This window comes from Eptesicus fuscus, chromosome 16, assembly GCF_027574615.1.
Source record: "Eptesicus fuscus isolate TK198812 chromosome 16, DD_ASM_mEF_20220401, whole genome shotgun sequence".
NCBI lineage: Eukaryota > Metazoa > Chordata > Mammalia > Chiroptera > Vespertilionidae > Eptesicus > Eptesicus fuscus.
The window spans coordinates 36,817,366-36,836,209 of NC_072488.1; the positions used below are offsets into that span (position 1 = coordinate 36,817,366).

The 18,844-nt window shown below is 39.7% G+C and overlaps 1 protein-coding gene across 4 annotated transcripts in view; it reads right to left on the reverse strand.

The window, feature by feature from the left end:
- The window catches only part of WDPCP (WD repeat containing planar cell polarity effector), a 261,553-nt gene that overhangs the window by 154,074 nt on the left and 88,635 nt on the right, over nucleotides 1-18,844 (reverse strand). For all 4 annotated transcript variants that reach the window (XM_028154524.2, XM_054727870.1, XM_054727868.1 and 1 more), the window contains exons 7-9: nucleotides 10,634-10,748; nucleotides 8,224-8,357; nucleotides 4,582-4,773 (exon numbers count right to left, since the gene is read on the reverse strand). In XM_028154524.2, the coding sequence (XP_028010325.2) occupies nucleotides 4,582-4,773; nucleotides 8,224-8,357; nucleotides 10,634-10,748 (441 nt within the window). The remainder of the gene's footprint in view (nucleotides 1-4,581; nucleotides 4,774-8,223; nucleotides 8,358-10,633; nucleotides 10,749-18,844) is intronic.

Sequence of the window (18,844 nt, forward strand, 5' to 3'; positions counted from 1 at the left end):
GTTTTCTTTTTTTTTTAGCTGCATGGTAAGCCAATTTTCTACTTAGAATCTACTGCTAAAACTCTCATTTGGTTCAGTATGTGGGCTTTATCCTTTCCATGGTCTGTTATGCCAAAAAGATGGCTTTAATTTTTTTTTATTTTTTTTTTACTGTGCTGCAAAGCAGCGGTTCTCAGTTTGGATGCACATGTGAATCACCTAGGGAACCTGTGAAAGAATACCGATGCCTCCTCCTCTTTGGAGATTCTGATGTAACTGGTCTGGGTGGGCCCCTTTGTAAAAGCTCTGCAGGTGACGGTAATGTGTTGCCAAGGCAAGAAATAGCTACTCCAGGATCCTGCCAGTGTCCCTCCTCCCCCCTTCCCCCAAAAAGCAGCTTATTCTCTTTTCTGATTGAACCTGGGTGGGAAATGCCTTTTAAAAAATTCTATAGTTTAATAGATGCAAAGATTAAATTTATTCTCTATGAGGTTGCTTGCTACTTGTTTTATTTGAATTTTAGGGTTTAAGAATATATTATTCTTTATTCTAATATTAGTTCAAGAAGTTTATTGGTCACTAGTGAAAAAAATTTAAAGACATATATCTGAACATTACTTTTACATGCTTGTGGTTTTAGTTCACAATATGCTAAAAAAAAAGTGTCACAAATCATAAAGATTATGTCTTTACACTCAAAAAAAGAAACAATTATTTTCCTAAACATTTCTTCCAAAAGACATTCACCTTTTGCATATAGAAGTTCACAGGAGGTTCTGAAAAATAAATTTTTCCAACTTTTCCAGTTTTATTTTGAAAGAATGACTGAAAGGGCCAAATCCGACACAACAGTAACTTGCCAAAAGATGAATTACATATCTGAACATATTAGGGCTGAAAAAGGGGACATTAACTATGCAATCAGTGGTGAATAATTAAAAATCATGTGCAAGTATCAGATAGCGTTTATTAAAATCTATTCAAATACTTACAAAAAATGGAAAAGTTTCAAGAAATACAAATTATGGAAGACAACACAAGGAAAATATGGAATTCCTGAAAAACAAACAACGCTTGAAAAGTAGAATCAGTATGAAAAATCTACTTTCCTAATATGTTTGGATATACACCCAGGCAGCTTCATGGGTGTGTTTTACCAAACATTCAAGTGTGAGATAATGCCTTTGACTGTTTCAAAGCGAAGAAAAAAACTAGCCAAATCACTCCATAGGGCTAATACAACCTTGATATGAAACTTAGAAATAGTAAAAGAAAGTAAAACTATGTATCGATCTCATATTTGAGCATATTGTGAAGCCCCTTTAATATTCCCTCCTTACTATCGCCATCGAATCAATCATGCCCCATTGGCTGCTACTATAGCTTACACATACTCTATCCACAGCACCATATAACACTTCAGTGCATTTACATGTTTTCATATTTGCCTCTCAATGCTAGACACGAAGATCCTTGCAGGTAGGGATCGTTTTGCATTCATATCTCATGGCATGAAATACAGTGCTTACTCTATGGTCATGCTCAGTAGTTTCTGAATGAGGTAGAAAGAGAAAGGGAAGGGCCTTTCAGGTAGAAACAGCAGTAATGTGTATGGGCAGGAGGGGGGAAATAATGAGGCAGTGAGTAAACCATTTGGCTAGAACACAGGTTTGTTTAAGGTATAACACTGAAAAGGCAAGTCAGGACCAGTCAGGGTGGGCTTTTCAGTGTTAAGGCTGTTTAGTTTCAGTATCTACTGAAGGCTTCGCAGCCGTCAGTGGCTAAATCAATGAGTGCTGCAGAATCCAGATGAGTACTTTTTAGAGCTGTCAGGGAATGGAGGTGACCTATCTGGTTTAAATCCATCACTTTAAAAATTAGAAAATGAAAACTCAGAGAAAATAGGTGATCTACCTAAGGCCAAAGAACACTGAATTAGCTAACAGCAAGCAGAAGCTCAGAGGGACTAAACTTGATAAAGGCCACACAATTAGTATATTGTCCAACCAAAAAACAAATCCAAGTCTGTCCAACTCCAAAGTCCATGATCTAGATGACATCAACAGATGAGGTTATGTAAACCATATGTACACCCTTTTAGAATGATCCTAGTTTCATGTAATCCACTCATCCTATATAAGAAAGAGGTGATATGCAAATTGACCATCACTCCAACACACAAGATGGCCGCCCACATGTGGTCAAAGAAGGCCGCCCCCATGTGGACACAAGATGGCCGGCAGGGGAGGGCAGTTGGGAGGCACCAAGCCTGCAAGGGAGGGCAGTTGAGGGGGGCAGGCCTTCAGGGGAGGGCAGTTGGGGCAACCAGGCCTGCAGGGGAGGGCAGTTGGGGGGGACCAGGCCAGCAGGGGAGGGCAGTTAGGGGCAAGCTGGCTGGCAGGGGAGGACAGTTAGGGGCAATAGGGCTGGCAGGGGAGCAGTTAGGCATCGATCAGGCTGGCAGGGGAGTGGTTAGGGGGTGACCAGGCTGGCAGGCAGAAGCAGTTAGGGGCAATCAGGCAGGCAGGCAGGCGAGCGGTTGGGAGCCAGCAGTCCTGGATTGTGAGAGGGATCTCTGATTGGAGAGGGTGCAGGCTGGGCTGAGGGACGGACACACACACACACACACACACACACACACACACACACACACACACCCTGTGCACGAATTTTGTGCACCGGGCCTCTAGTTCTATATAATAAAATCCTAAGATGCTAGGTGTCCGGTCGGCCATTCAACCAATCAAAGCGTAGTATGTTAATGATATGCTAAGGCCACTCAACCTCTCGCTATGATGTGCACTGACCACCAGGGGGCAGATGTTCCGACCAGTAGGTAAGGTTGCTGCTGGGGTCTGGCTGATCAGGACTGAGACAGGCCGGACATACCCTGGAGCTCTCCTGTGGTCTCTCCCCAGCTGGCCAACCTCCCGTGTCCCTCCCAGGCCCGGATCATGCACTGGTGAGGTCCCTCGGCCTGCCTGCACCCCCTCGCAATCCAGGACCCCTCAGGGGATGTCAGAGAGCTGGTTTTGCCCTGATCCCACAGGCCAGGCCAAGGGACCCCACTGGTGCATGAATTCGTGCACTGAGCCTCTAGTTTCAAATAAAGGTAATTTGTGTAATGTATAACTAAAGGCTGATTTAATTATTTTTACCTTTATTATCAAACAGAACATTAATAGAATTATAATTAGCTTTATTACATTGTCATTTTAATGAAGTATTTTACTCGATTAGCATCGAGACCCAAGATCAATAAAATGGCGGCATGAACAGGGCAGAAGTAAATAGTAAAACATTTCCTTAGCCTCAAAAAATTCACACCTAAAACATTACAAATGGTGTTAGTTATTGCAATGGAATTGGAAAAGTTCCCAGAAAAGGGTTAATTATTAGTTAACTAATTAATTAATTAATCAAAAAGGACTTTTCAGTCTTAACCTTTTGCACTCAGATGTCGAGATTAAAATTACTCTTTGAATGTATCAATAATTTGAAATATAAAAAAATCCAAATAAATAAGTTTGTATGAAAAGAAACTCCAGTTTTTTATTCTACTGCCGCGCTTTGTAAAATCTGGGGTATTTAAAAAATTAAATCCCGAGTAGAATAAAGGAATCGAGAAAAAAGCAAGCGAGTGCAAAGGGTTAAAAGACAGGCTGAAAGTTTATAAAACCAGAAGAGGAAGGTAGTGATAGAGAAAATTTGGATTTGTTCATTATATCTCAGAATACTAATTCTGAGAAATACTTCTTAAAGCCTAAAAGGTAACAGACTTAGAGAAAATACAGAAACACACTATTTTACCCAGGCAAAAGCTTTTTAAAAAATGGGTGAAGCTTTTTTTTTTTTAAGTTATAAACAACGTGAAACAGAATTTCATACTCAAAGTACTAGTCCAAGCTGGAAATACCCAGAGGTTCATGACAATAGAACCAATGTCAAGAACAGGGAGGGACATTGTCCTCACCTCTTAGATTAACCCTTTGGTGCTCTTGTCTGAGGCAAGATGCTAAACCGAGGCCACTGCCCAGAGCCCTCCTTACAAATTCTGCCCCAGCCGTGGTGTGGCACCACAGGGTTGTGCACAGAATAGGCATTTGACTGTTCACTGACTGACTGAAGTTCAAAGAAGGTGACTGATAACATAGCTTTGACTGACAAAATCATGAGCAAACAGGAATGAGAGTACTAATAATGATAACAAGAACCATAATAGCGATCAGTGATAAAGAGTTTATATGTAGGTATTGCTCTAAATGCATGTATTATCTTCCTTAGCTCTATTTTTAAATTAACAAAACCACAGCATATTGACCTCAGTAACTTGCTCAAGGACAGAGAGCTAGGTAGTGGCAGGGCTAGGAATTGAACCCAGAAGCCTTGCTCTAATCATTGTGCTATTCTAATCATGGTGTCAGCCCTGAAATTGTCTATGAAACTTCTGGATAGAATACTTTTAAGAATACCATTTCATATTCCTTTTGACTATTTGGAAAAATTATAGGTTTAAAAAGCATTTGCATTTACTTCACAGGAAAAATTAATAATCCTATTTTATTTGCTCTTCAATAAAATGTATGTATTTATTTAAATTACCTCCAGTCTTCCTTGAGCATAACCCAGGAGCAGCAGATTGGCCCTGTCCTTCTCAGAAGAGATAGGGGCCCATGGCCAAGCATCATCACTGACCAGTGGCCACCAGCAAACAACTATATCCTGGGCACTATTGATGGCTAGCCGACGCTCCGTTGTCCTGTTTACTGGGCCAGGTATGTCATAATAGGAAATCTAACGGTTAAAAAAAAAAAAAGCAAACAAGAATCATTTTTTTTAAATGCAAAATCCCCAAAGTATTATAAAAATTAAAGCATCTGTAAATGTAGATAAATGCAAGTAAATATGCATGTTAAACATGTGCTTAAGGAGGTGTCAGAATTTACCAAATTCTTTTGACACATTTAAAAAAGACATATGTTCAAAATTCTTTCCGTTTTTAGCAGAGGAAAGAGAAAGGGAAAATGTGAGTTAGGGAGAATTGGCTGTAGCAATCCCAGTCAATACCAAAATGTACAGTCATGGTTGCTTGACAGCATCGACCTACACAGAGGATTTGAGACCAGCTATATTAAATGACAAGTTCAGTACTGCTGACCAAGAGCGTCCGAATACTGTTTGAGACACAACATGTTAACACTGACTGACAACAATAAAAGGAAAAACAACTTGAGGCAAATATCACTTTAAGGAATATATGAGACATGTACACATACATTCTGCATCAAAGGATAAGCCACAGCATCGTGTGTAAAAGTTGATGCAGCTTCTGAGAATTATGCTTCTCTTTCTTAGGAAAAAAACTGTAGAATTTATTATTCAAACTATGTTATTTTGGAACATGGTTATTTGAAAACATAAGCACGGCACCATCTGGGTGACACATGCCAAGGAAATATAGATTGCACTGTATTTCTGCTTAAGGAATTAATGGAAGGTTGATAGCTTGGAAGAAAAAAAAAAAACTATCTTGCCATTGCTGGTCAGCAATAATCGAACCACTTTCTGGGGATTAAGCGCATGGCTAAGCCTACTGGACCAGACACTAGCAAAGGGCAGGGGGTCTTCTTATCAGAGAAATGCTTCTGGAGCCAGTCTCACTACATGACAGATTGCTTTCATATTCCTGTCTGCAAGGCAACAAAGGATGGCAGTAATGCGATAATGCCAGAGTGCAATGGGTGTTAAGAACCCGTTGCATTTATGTATTGTATTTAGTAAATAATCAGGCTCATCCAAATTGTGATCTCACCACTCAACCAAGGCCATTAAAATCAAGGTTAATGCTTTAATAATCCTCTGCTATTTTTTTTAATATGGTCAAAAGGAACTCTTTTCTATTTGCATGGCCATAATATTATTGACCTCTTCATCCTCTGAATGCACATCAAAAGGAACTGAAATCAAAGTAATTACCAGTGTTGTTCTCTCATGGTAAACATTTAACTCCTTGCACTGTCCCTTCACTGTTAAATAAATTGAATTGGATTTTTTAAATGCAGACAGGAAAATTTGTTAAAGGCCAATAGTTTCAGGTTATTTACCCTGCAATTTTCTCTGCCAAAATTATTTCACTCTGAAAGAATTAAATTATGGTACAGCTGTAAAGAAAAGCAGAATTATAATACTCTACACTATTTCCTTGTTTTCAAATCCAAATGGGCAGTGACAGACAACAGGGATGTACTTTATGCTTTGAAGTGCAAATTCCTATGTTTAAGCTCTCAATATCATTAGTTATCTTCTTGTTTTAGAGAAATACCACAATGGAATTACATGTTATTTTTATGTACTACTTGCCATGTAAACATATTACTTAAAAATGTCTACATGAGGAAATAGAGTTAAAACAAGAGACTGACACTTTCAGTCCTCATGTAATGCAAATCATGAATGTTATTCTGAAATTTCATGTTTCCTATAAGTTTGAATGGCATCATATTCTATCACGATGGTATACAGGGCAAGTGAAATAAAGAAGTTTCTTAAAATAGTCTTCCAAATGACAAAAGGCAGTTTTTACTAAGTATTAAATACCGGAATTGAAATATTGAACCAGAATATAAAATCCATGGGTTTTCCAAAGAGATTACTTCTCTAATTATAGAAATGACAAGGAGTACTCATATCCTATTTTCCAAATCCAAAGGCAGGAAGAATAAACAAATAATTCCTTTACTTAAGGTATAAAGGCCCACATACCAGGTCCATTTTCTACATCTTTTTATAAGAAAAGATTACATCATGACAGTTTCTCTCTGCTCTCACTAATGGATAACCACTGTTCTTTGGCTGAGAAGACTTCATTAAGCTATCCATCAAACCTAAGATGGAGAAACTAGTCATATAGAAGTTTATATGGCAGCATTAGAAATACTTAAAATAGTTTGAGTTAATGCACACCGGTGCACTTTGAAGAACAGTACTGATAAATAAATACCATTTTAAGTAAAGTTACAGTTAGCCAGTATGGAAAATAACATCCCATTAAAAGTGTTAATAGCCATTTTTTGACTACCCAAAATATAATATATGAGTACCACTGATTTCCAGCCAAGGAAATAGCAATATTACACAAAGTGTTACAGAAGCTCCACAAAACTGTTAAACAAAACCAAATTGTAGTTCAGTACAACAGTGAAAACTTATTTATATTTTATCCTGAATTTAAAATATTTTTTATAAAAATACATGTTTCTACTAAATAAAATTAGATCCTCCCTCACACCACTACCACTTCAATCACATTATGAAATAATCTCAAATGGGCAAAAGGTTAGCTTAAATACCACTTTTTTAAAAACACACAGTTTCAAGCAACAAAGCTGACTTCTAAAATTCTTTGCCTTAGCTATATACTCTACGGCATAAGTGTGCATCTTCTTTAAGGAAGCTGTATATCAGCTCTGTTCCCAGTGAACAGTGAACTGTCTCAAATCCACGTCACAGAGGCTGGATCAATCTTGCAAACATAAGTCATTGCTAAAAAGAGGCCTTGAACTGAAACAGCCTGGAAAATGTATTAGATACTCATCCTAGCAGAGTGTATGCCTTCTAAACAGTTTAAAAGGTAATGTGGAAAAATTTAAATTAAAACACACCATTTAAAATAAAAATCCTGCCTTAACAGATGTCAAGTCCCTGATTCAAAGAAACAAATTACCTGGAGTTAGTGAAGGGAGAGACTTAACACATGAAAATTTCCTTTTGCATTTTCTCCAGTTATAGTTGGAGGGGGAAATCTTCCCACTCCTTGTTTCTTACACTTTTCTATTAACCTTTGGAAGTGCCTTCTTTCTTCTTTCTTTTCTTGTAAAATAGAAGCCTGGCCAGCTAGCCTAGCTTAGAAAAATAATATGGGGTCTTAGGGGAAAATAAGAATGGTCTATATACTACCACTACCGACAAAACCATTTTCAAATGTGTAACTTGCCTGTTATCTGTCACTGACTTCCATAAGTACTATATAAATTGCTCTAAACATTTCATTGTTAGACCCTGAGAGGTTTCCATTGAGAGGAAAAGAGAAAACTTAGGTGTGGCCACTGTTTCTAATGAATCAAGCTTAATCCTATAATAACCCTGAAATCTAGAAATGTGCAAGAATAATGAGCATAGCATCAACTCATGTGAAACTCATATCTTAATAATTAACAATATGACTACTTAAATTGAAATCTCTACCTTATAATCCAAAGCTGAGAGTTTTTCCAATCTTTTGTTTACATCGGGAGAACCCATCTTCTTGGTAAACTGAATAAAACATAGTTTGTTTTGTGCCAAAAATGATAAGATGATAAAGTTGTCTGTGAGAAGAGCTTTAAAAAAAAAAAAAAAGGAAGATTTAATAATACCATCAAATAATAAGCTAGAATAAAATAACAATGAATTGATTTTTTTCCAATGAAATATTACAAGAGGCTATTTTCACAAAATAAATGTTAATCGAAATAACTTAAGTCTCCTAAATATCATGATGAAAATTTACAAGGATATTAAGGATACTGGAAATAAATGATAATCATCAGTTTAATCATGCATGGATTTGATACTTTTCCTTCTTTTCTGAGACCGTTTCAATATACTCTGATGTTTGGGAACCACCACCAAATAAGATGTAGTTGGAAGCAGGGCTAGAAAGACGTTTCACACCTGAAAGTAAAGATTAAAACATGTACCTTTATTTAACCTTAGCCTTTAATCCTGTGTCTACACGATATAAACCATCTGAGAATAAATTGGATTAACAAATATAGATCAGTGCTCCCCACCAATCTTACTTTTTTATTTTTAAAATTTTCATCAATGAACCTTCTTTTTGAGAGTATACAAGCTGAATGAAATAAAGCATATTATTTCCAATATGTGCATTAAATAAATATTTTTAAAGGAATATTAGTAAAAATACTTCTACAGCTTTATTTCTTTCTAAAGCATACAAGTAGGTAGATAATTTTTATGGGTTACAGAAAGGGCCATTAATGTTACATAAAATTGATAACAATAACTGAGAAATGTTTTATGTTGTTCCTAGCATAAAGAAATTATTGAATGTTTTATATATTTTTCTTTACTTCTACACCCCTCATTGTGCAAACAGTTACCAACAGCAGATCTACACAATTACAGGAGAATCTGGAGAACTGCCAAGAAATCACATTGTTATCATAGTCTCATGAGAGTGTATAAATAAAAGAAACAAGTGAAAGAAGATATCTCAGAGACACGAATAATGTTGAAAGTCTCCTTTTAATTCTTATAGAGGTGCAGCAGTGTGATAAAATCATCACAGTCACTACTTTATTTGCAGTGTCAACAAAGGGGTAAAAATAAAACCTCTTCCATAGGGAAGCTTCTTTAGCACCCCTGTCCTAAAAGGAAGAGAACATAGCACACTTACAAGCCTACCCTCAACGTAGTCTCATCAGCAATGTTGCTAATCAGAGGCATCCTGCAGGCTGCTTTGCTTTAGGAAGATGAAATTGGGTCTGACTTGTTCAGAGGTAGCTAGTGAGAGCGCACAACAGAAGGGCGGTCTGTATTCTCACCTCTGTCTTTCCCATTAGACTGCACTTCCCTTTGATTATTCAATTTAAGACACGGACAATTTTCAGACTCTAATGAAAATGAAATCTGTTTCTTGGACCTTTTACTGTGAATAAAAGAAGATAATCTTAAACTTCAGGAGTCAGCATAGTATAGTGCAAAGAAAACGGGTTCTGCAGCTAGAACCCGGGTTCAACTTTCAGCTCAGTCACTCTGAGCTGTTCCTTAGTATCGCATTTGTGAGCATGTTCCTTAGTATCTCAGCTTCTATTTCCTTATCTATAAAATGAAAATAGCCATTCCTTATAAAAGGTTGCTTTTTGAATTAAATAAAATGGATAGGTTGGCAAAGCATAAAGCCTCTTCAGGTTCAGTAAATGTTAGTATCCTACCTTTTAAATATCTGGCTTAAAATCTTTTTCTTATGTGCAATAGTATGTAGTATCACTTAATAGAATCCAGATTTATCTAGTATATTTTGCATTGATGTTTGATATTTAGAAATAGTGCCCAATCACTATATTGTACACCTGAAACTAATTCAATATCATATGTCAATTCTAATTTTAAAAAGAAAGAAATATCGCCCAGACGTTCTCAAAAGTTAATATTCATAGACTTTGGTAACAAAGAATCTTCCTAAAGAGGCAAAGCAAACATTACTAGTATTATTTTTTTTAACTGGGGGCTGTGTTGACACATTTGGGTTATTTATTCAAAATTCATTTTTGAAAATGAAAAATATTTGAAATATCAACAATAGGAAACTAATTTTGAAAGTACACACCAGAAAAAAAAATTTTGAAAATACATTCACATTTATTAAGAGTGAAAAATATTCAGAATATGAGCCTAACACTTGACAAAAACTTTGATATTAAATATTAGTCAAAACTTGTACTGGTCCCACAGGTTGTAACTATGCTATTACATGCAATTACTTGTGTTTGCAGGTCCCCAGTGGTAATAATTAGTCTACCTGTTGACACACTATTTCTCCTGCCCCACTGTTAATGTAAGCAATTGATTTGCACATGGGGGTAATTACCATCACTGATGGTGTCTGAGATGAGCTTTCCCACCAGGCTTCTGTCAATCACCACTTTCTCCAGCTGCGGCCCAGAAAGGCTTAGGGACACCAGCACACCTGAACCAAAGAGGAGCTAAAGCCAGGTAAGAGGAGGGCGGGGAGAAAGATATACTAAGGATTAGAATCTTTTAAAAGTATCTCTCCAAATGTATAACTTATACAAATATTTACACATGCATCTACACCATGAAATTTTCAAAAACAATCACTGACAGATACAGGTGGTTAAATGATGCAACACAATCGGTGAGTTGGTTAAAGCTATATGCAAAAATGCGTGTAGTCCATGTTTATTAGAAGTCTAATCTTATAAATACTTAGAAGGTACCCATGCAGAAGTAACTGCTTTGCATTGCATTCAGAAAGGTAACATGTTCTATTAAAATATTTTGAAAGATTACTATTTATATCAAAAATTAAAAGATTTTTTTAAGGTTTGAATAGTCATTGCTATGCAAGATAGAAAATATGCCACCATGACAATATAAACAGTGAATGTTAACGATTTATTTGCAATTTAAACCCCAATTTTACAAATAAAGATCTTATCTATCTAAATATTAAAATACATTAAATCAAGGCAATTAAAGTAAAATGTTAAATTTTAAAATTCATAAACAAATAACACATGCCAGAAACAATTTCTCAGGAAGAGATAAAGAAATGTAGTCAAGTACCAGGCTTTATCAATGTCAGTGCTCACCCAACCACCCAACAAAAGATGATTTAATATCACCGTTATGATTTTATGCTGCTCTTTTCCATTTGTGGCAGCATTATTCATTCATCTCCAAATGTTTAAAACTTCTGAAGGACTATGCATATGGGTATGCTTGTTATCTATGAGATTATGAAATATCAACATTGGAAGAAATTGTTTCACCTTCAAGGCAACAGACTCAAAACAGATGAATCATGGAATAGCATATGGCATAAGAGGAAAAAAACCAATTGTCAGTAAACTTATCATGAACATGCCAGCCAAACCCAAAGACTACTATAATTTTTAAACAAAACGGGAATTCCCCACCTACCTAGGCATCATGTCCTAGCTAGAGAGGATGAGTCTGTGTCAAGTCATATTGGGGCATGTGTATAAGAAGAGCAGCATGAGGGACTAGGGTCATATAAAAAAAGACCACTATTCCCCCTTTGCCTAAAAGATTTCAGGCACACGAATCAGAAAAGGAACTGAAGGGTCCCTTTGTATTTAACTGTTAGAATCCTTGTCCTACTCACCAGAAAGCTTTATCTTCAGTCTTGTGCTAACAACATGATTTAATAGACTGTCCATTTCATATTAACACCCCTAATGGGGGAGAAATGGGACAGGACTTAATGATCTTTATTGGTTTTGGAAAAGGCACATTTGTTCCAAGAATTTCAAATTACTTTTGCTACTGAATTACATCCAGCCCTGTAATATGCCTCAATGGGAAACACTGGTATTTCTATTTTGGGGAATTCCCCCATAAGAACATAGAATGTGGTCTTCACCCCTTAAATTCTCACTTCTCAGGAAGGCAATTTTAAGGTCATCTTTCTTATCTAGTTCTTCTCCTAGTAACATCTTTTTCCTACCTTCCCCATTTATTCAAAACATCTCAAAAATAAATAGAAAAAGATAAATTTTAATCTGCTAAAACTTTATACTTATACTCTTAAGCACCTCTTTTCCTAATTATCCAGAGACTACTAGCTCCTTATGGATACTGGTTAGGCTTCTTTTATGTTTTTATCTTCAGTGTCTAGAACAATGCTAGGCACAAAGTAGGTGCTAAGTTAATGTTTAGAATAATAATCACAATTAACTTATCATAGGGTCAGATAAATCATAATTGGAAGGAAACCTAGTTTGATTTTCCACTTCCACATGACATGGAAGTTCCTTCTGCAGCATCCTTTCAAGTATCCTTCAAGCATCCAGCTCATGCTTGAATAGTGCCAGACCAGGAGCTCACTACTTTACTGAAAAGCTATTCCACCACTGGGCATTACTTCATAATCTTTCTCAAAGGCGGTTCAGCCACTTATTTATACATTCAACTGATTCATTCCACAAATATGTATTTAGCACTTTGTATGAGCCAGGCCCTATTCTAGGTATTGAAGATACAGCAGTGAACAATCAGACAATACCCTTGTCCTTACTCCCCTCAGGGAGCTTGCCTTCGTGTGGAGATAGGCAATACATAAATAGTTTCAATATAATGTCAGACAGCAATAAGAACTACAGAGAAAAATAAAGCACAGTAAGGATGGGAATTTTAGGAAGATGCTGTTTTAAGAAGGATGACTAATAAATAAAAAGGCCTTTCTGAAGAGATGACATTTGAGTACACACTCAAATGAAGTGAAGGAACTAGCCATATGGTTATTTGGAGAAAGGGAGTTTGAAGCAGAGAACAGCAAATACAAAAACCCTGAGATCAAAATGTGCTTGTAGAAAGCTCGGCCCATGTAGCTGGAGGGGAGAGAGGCAGGGAGGGCGATGGATATTCAGAGGAGGAAAGGAAAGAGATAGTCAGGGGCCAGTTTGGGTTGAACCTTTTTTGATGAGAAGCAGCAGAGAATTATAATCCAATTATGCTTTAAAGCAGAAATCAGGCAAGAATAGAAGCAAGGAGACAATTAGGAGGCTGGTCTAGGTGAGAGAAGATGATGGTCTGACCTTGAGCAGCAATGGTAAAGAAATGATATGTTGAAAGATTTGAGATATATTTTAAAGGGGATTAACCAGGACTTGCTGAAGGACTGGATGTGACATACATGAGAAAAACTCAAAGGTGCTTACACTAAGCAACTGGGTTTACTGAGACCAAGAACTGAGGAGAAGCAAATTTAGATTAGAGGGGATAAAGAATTTGTTTTTGGACATGTTAAGTTTGAGGTCTATGGACATACAAGTAAATATATCAAGTAGACAATTAAAAATGAGTCTGACCCGGATCCAGGGACACATGGTCTCACCCGGACCCAGGGACGCTTGGCCTCTCCCAGACCCAGGGCCACTTGGGCTCACCCGGGCCTAGGTGCATGAGGCCTCACCCGGATCCTGGGACACATGGTCTCACCCGGACCCAGGGACGCTTGGCCTCTCCCAGACCCAGGGCCACTTGGGCTCACCCGGGCCTAGGTGCACGAGGCCTCACCCGGATCCAGGGACACATGGTCTCACCCGGATCCAGGGACGCTTGGCCTCTCCCAGACCCAGGGCCACTTGGGCTCACCCGGGCCTAGGTGCACGAGGCCTCACCCGGATCCTGGGACACATGGTCTCACCCGGACCCAGGGACGCTTGGCCTCTCCCAGACCCAGGGCCACTTGGGCTCACCCGGGCCTAGGTGCACGAGGCCTCATCCGGATCCAGGGACGCATGGTCTCACCCGGACCCAGGGACGCTTGGCCTCTCCCAGGCCCAGGGGCACGTGGCCTCACCTGGACCTAGGTGCACGAGGCCTCACCCGGATCCAGGGACACATGGTCTCACCCGGACCCAGGGACGCTTGGCCTCTCCCAGACCCAGGGCCACTTGGGCTCACCCGGGCCTAGGTGCACGAGGCCTCACCCGGATCCGGGGACACATGGTCTCACCCGGACCCAGGGACGCTTGGCCTCTCCCAGACCCAGGGGCACGTGGCCTCACCCGGGCCTAGGTGCGCGAGGCCTCATCCGGCTCCAGGGACACATGGTCGCACCCGGACCCAGGGACGCTTGGCCTCTCCCAGACCCAGGGCCACTTGGGCTCACCCGGGTCTAGGTGCACGCGTCCTCACCCGGATCCAGGGACACATGGTCTCACCCGGACCCAGGGACGCTTGGCCTCTCAGACCCCGGGGCACGTGACCTCACCCATGCCTAGGTGCACGAGGTCTCACCCGGATCCTGGGTCTGGGAGAGGCCAAGCGTCCCTGGGTCCGGGTGAGACCATGTGTCCCTGGATCCGGGTGAGGACTCGTGCGCCTAGGCCCGGGTGAGCCCAAGTGGCCCTGGGTCTGGGAGAGGCTAAGCGTCCCTGGGTCCGGGTGAGACCATGCGTCCCTGGATCCGGATGAGGCCTCGTGCACCTAGGCCCGGGTGAGCCCAAGTGGCCCTGGGTCTGGGAGAGGCCAAGCGTCCCCGGGTCCGGGAGAGACCATGTGTCCCTGGAACCAGGTGAGGCCTTGTGCAACTAAGCCCGGGTGAGGCCACGTGCCCCTGGGTCTGGGAGAGGCCAAGCGTCCCTGGGTACGGGTGAAGCCAGATCCTGGGTCCGGGGGAGGCCGTGCGCCCCTGGATCCATCCAGGTGAGGCTGGGTCCCAGGCCCGGGTGAGACCACGCGCCCCTTGGGTATGGGTGAGGCCACGTGCCCCTTAGTCCGGGTGACGCCGTGCCCCTGGGTTCGGCCGAGACCAAACCAGAGGGAGTCGGACCTCCATTACCGCCATTTGTCCACCATCCAGAGCTGAGGGGTCAGTGCTGACATGTACACATAAGGAACTACTGGACATTGAAATTGGGTCTCAAAAGAACTGTTGGTCCAGGGGGAAGCTCGCTACAGATTGATTCATTTGCCTGTCAGCATAACTATTATTGTTCGTCTCACATTCAGTTCTTATTAGTATATATCTAGTGACATATGATCTCGCTCATCTAGGGGAAATGATGAACAACATAGACTGAGGAACAAGAACAGAACCAGAAGCAAGGAGGCATCGATCGGACTATCGGGCCTCAGAGGGAGGATAGGGGAGGGTAGGGGGAGGGTGGCGGGAGGGAGAGAGTTCAACCAAAGGACCTGTATGCATGCATATAAGCCTATCCAACGGTTAAGTTCAACAGGGGATTGGGGCATGCGTGGGGAGAGGGGTGGGATGGGAATGGGGGGATGAGGACAAATATGTGACACCTTAATCAATAAAGAAATTTAAAAAAAAAACAAAACAAAAAAAAAATGAGTCTGCACTTCAGAGTAAAGTGAGGATTGGAAATATATACTCAGGAGTCATAAACAATATATAGGCAGTAAAGTCATAAAATTGAATAAGCTCTCCTTAAAAAATGAGTGGAGAGGTCATAAGTGTGGGGCCCTAATCCAATCCGACTTCTATTCTTATAAAAAGTAAAAAGAGAGACACCAGAGGGCTCTCTCTCTCCATGCACCCACACAGAAAAGTGGACATTTGACATACAGCAAGAAGACAGCTGCTTACAAACCAGGAAGAGAGCTTCACCAGAAACCAACCCAGAGGGCTCCTTGATCTTGGAACTGTGAGAAAATAAATTTCTGTTGTTTAAGGAAAAAGAACAAAAGAGGTTCCAGGTCTGAGCTCTGGGGCTTTCCAATCTTTAGAGGTGTTACAAAGTCAGGGTAGCCTTATTGACACCTATTTGGGATACTCATTGGGATCAAGGTATGGCCATCATTTCAGATCTCTTGTAGTCCAGAGGTATCCTTGACACCAGATTTTGTAATAAGAATGTATAACTAAATTAATAAGCTAATTAATGCATTTTTATAAAACAGCCTGTGGGGAAGGATAAAGTTTCCAAGAACTGGTGCCAAATATACTTCTGGATGGTAATGGAGATAACTAGAATTAGGAAAAAATAGGCTGAAACTCAGGAAAAGAATATTCCAGCCCAGACAGGAAAGTATTTCTGCCTGTTTACCCAAATGGTTAGTTCTTAAATCTGCCAAAATGGAACAGGCCTATGTAAGATTTGGCAGGACAGGAAGGAAAAGGGCACTAAGATACTGTCCTATTCCACTGCAGAGGGCGGTATGTCCAAAGCAGATGAGAAGAGATCCATGGGATGAATCAAGGAGAAGGCCCATGGGATTTCCCAATTTTAATGTTGGGTCCTTGTGTAGAAAACTACTAACACAAAATAGGAATGGAAACTTCCTTTTCTCTGTCACCCTCCCAGACAGAAAGTATCTTTCCTTATTATTTCTGCTCTAACCCTGTTTCTTTCTATTGCCTTTGACATTTTCTCCCTCTCATTTTCTTCAAGTTTATACAGAGGTGTGATTTTCATTTAAGAAACTGGGAAATGATTTCCATGACCTTCAAATGGCTCTTCAAATTGGTTTCTTTTAACCCTAAGTCTACAGTGCTTAGATAAAGTACTCAATTGGATGTGAAATGGCACTGGGAGAAGAAAGAGAAAATTATAGCAGATGACATCATTAATAAAAAAAAACATAAATAACCACAATAATCTGAGTTTCATTCATTCAGCAGGCCAAAAATAGGTGAGTGCCTCCTACATGTGCCAAGTATATATGGGAATACAACGATGAATAGGTAGTCACGCTGACAGAATAAGTGTAGAATAGTGAAGACCTAATCTCAGAGAGAAGTGGGGGTTTTGGTTAGGATAGATGACTGCTTCCTAGAAGAGTAGTTTATGACCCACAAAAAAGAGAAATACATTACACTTGGTCTCAAGTATTGAAAAAGAGAGGGTATATTAAGTCTTTGTGAATGGGCTGTTTGATGATAGTGGTCACAAACAGTCCCATTGCATTCAAATTCTCATAGGTTAAGAAAACTACCCCCAAAATCCATGTGATTATTATCACATCTGGGAGGAAATTGACAGTATAGATATTCATGGTCAATACTGAAAATCAACAATGGGTGATAGGCTCAATCAGGGATTTGAGAGTTAACTCATGTACAGGCAGCCAAGACTGGTCCCATGAAATCATTAGGAGACACATGGGAGACAGCAGGTACTAAACATGACAATTCACAGAGGCAACAAAGTATTAGAACTCGGAATAAATTACAGGGCTGAAGCAAATATTTAAAGTATTATAGAGACACTCCCTGGAGGCCTAGTGAATTTGCATACTGATAGTAACTAACACCCCTCCAACACTGCCCCCCTCCCCCCCCTCACCCCCTCCCCCCGCCCCGCAAATCCAAACCATGGGATAAATTCTGGAGAAACTCAGAGAACTATAGACAGTCAAACAATTTTACATCTATGATGAGGAGTAGTTACTGATTACTTTAGAAGATAACCTGCTAGAAGAGAGATAACATATTGTCTGTAATTTATTCCTTCATTCAGTAAACATTTATTGAGCATAGAGGGAAACCATGCCTGACTAATCCATTAAAGTACAGAGACAAAAGTGAATGTAGCTAGGACAAGGATAAAAAAAATAATTGACTCACTATAGGGAATTGACATAAGGGCAGGAAACAAAAGGACAAAAAATAAAGAGTTTTTCTGCATGTTAACAATGGGGTTTCCCAAGGAATTATTCAATATATGGAATAGAAACATGCCTGGAAATTTGCTTGCTAATTCTAATTCAAATTAAGAAATATCATTTTTTCACTTATTCTCATTGTAAAATGAGAATCCATAATGTAATTTTAAATCTAGCATATATAATAATGATATATTTTATACACATGTAATTTATATAATTATATACATTTAATATTTATGTAATTACATATATAAAAATTACATAAAAGTAATTGTTCCTAGAAAATATATATAAATTTAGAATCATGGTCAAATTCACAAAGGTAAATCATATATTTGCTAGTAGTTTTAAAGATCTAATTGGATAAAAACAGTGGCAGGAAGTGAACAAGAACACATGCCAAGCAACTCATTACTTTTGCTCAAAATTTTATAATTTACAGAGGACTTTTATATACTCTTTCTATCCTATCTAATAATAGACAAATATGCAAATTGACCATACCTCTGACACACCCACAAGCCACACCCACCATCCAATCAGAGCGAGTATGCAAATTAACCCAAACCAAGATGGCTACAGCCACAGAGAGCAAGGTTTCCTAGGTAACAGAGGAAGCCAAGCTTTCCACCTGCCTTTGCCAGGCCTAAGCCTCCACTCAAGCTACAAAGTTTCAATTATAGAAGGTAAACAAATTCAAACAAATGGCAGCAGAATGGAGCTTGAGAGAGCAGGCCAGGGTTGCCGCCGGCAACAGGGGAAGCAAAGCTTTCCCCACACCCTGGCCAGGCCCACCCGCTTAAGGCAACAAAGTTTCAATTATAACCCCAACACAAATGGCTGCCGCCCCGGAGGGAGCCCCAGGCTTGGCTCCGCTCCAGGCTACAAAGTTTCAATTGTAGAAGGAAAATAAATTCCAGATACCAGGGCCTCCGCTTAGGTTGCCAGGGGGCGT